Genomic DNA, 1227 nt, shown 5'->3' with positions numbered 1-1227 from the left:
ATATGCGCACACACACACAGTTAAAATGTCCATTTTACGAATAGTCAATTTTACGAATGGTCTTTGGCCCTGATGTCATCATCAACCTATTATTAGTGTAAAAAAAGTCTGAAGCCCTGACAAAGTTAATCTGACAACATAGGTAATTTGCTCATTAATTGTCATATAGTACAAATATACTAATTAGGTTGGCATTCTACCCGCAGCTACTAAACTAGAATTAATGGGCTATGCTCTAATTTATTTGTGACCAATAAGTGGCTTACTTACTTCGCTTATCCGTCCACACATGAAGTTCCTGGGACAATTCCGGTACCACCAGGAAAGTTCTCCATCCACGTTCCTTCTTTGAACGAAGGATGTCGCCAAAGATGTGATCTCCTATGTAAAGAACATCATTGCCTTTGACCCCTAGAAGCTCACAGAACACCTCTGATGAACCCCCGGAATAAACTTGACCTTTTTGGAATGGGCCAATATGGGTGCCAATCTTTAAAGCACCAGTTTCCTGATAGAACAAATTTAAAGAATTACTAGCAATGTAAAACCATTTGGGTTAATGAAGATGATGATGTTGATAATGCTGGCGATGATAATGTTAGTACGGTAATAATAAAGATGGTGATGATTATTTAATAATGTCGGGTAGGGCAAACATCAATCGTATATTATTTCTCCAGACAAAAAAAACATCATTGGAATAACAATGCAGGACCCGATGCTACTTGGGAATCAGATTAATCACTAGCTGCCAAGTGCAAGCTTGATGGTCAATAAGGGCTTAGCCAGCAAGCCGCCTGACCGACGACCAACAATTATTTAGGATTTGGACAGCCTATTTTGTTTTTGACCCTGGTGGTCGAGTGGTTAAGACACCTGGCTATTTATCTTGAGGTTGTGGGTTAGATTAACACCAGAATCACTTGTGTTTGTCTTTTTGCAAGCATTTGAAAACATACTGAGCATTCAGTACGATAACAAATCAGGTAGGGAAAACATCGTACGCTGATAATTGCTACTAGAAAGAAATATTTACATAAAGGCAGCATATTTATAAAGCCATTTTTTAAATAAATGTATTCTTAAATGTGTACAATGGGTGTAAAAGCTCACCATATCTACTTGGCGTAAGATGGTTCCCTCACCAAAGAACAGAGGCTTCCTGGCGTCAGTTATACATACGTCAAAATACTCCCACCATGGTTTCTGAAATAAATCAATTAAAAT

The 1227-nt window shown here is 38.1% G+C and overlaps 1 protein-coding gene across 1 annotated transcript; it reads right to left on the bottom strand.

Annotated features, from left to right (window-relative positions):
• Window positions 1-270: 270 nt before the first annotated feature.
• On the bottom strand, window positions 271-1200 carry LOC117120265 (cytosolic purine 5'-nucleotidase-like; the record flags this gene model as incomplete). Its single annotated transcript, XM_033265277.1, has 2 exons — window positions 1114-1200; window positions 271-508 (listed from the first exon to the last, which is right to left on the bottom strand). Coding segments are annotated over exons 1-2 (241 nt in total), but the record flags the coding sequence as incomplete, so codon positions are not given.
• Between the last annotated feature and the right edge of the window lie 27 nt (window positions 1201-1227).

Source organism: Anneissia japonica, unplaced genomic scaffold, assembly GCF_011630105.1.
Source record: "Anneissia japonica isolate Jap-2015-1 unplaced genomic scaffold, ASM1163010v1 scaffold276877_len1227_cov156, whole genome shotgun sequence".
NCBI classification, from domain to species: domain Eukaryota; kingdom Metazoa; phylum Echinodermata; class Crinoidea; order Comatulida; family Comatulidae; genus Anneissia; species Anneissia japonica.
The sequence above is the reverse complement of the archived record's forward strand: the minus strand, read 5'-3'. Positions and strand labels throughout refer to the sequence as shown.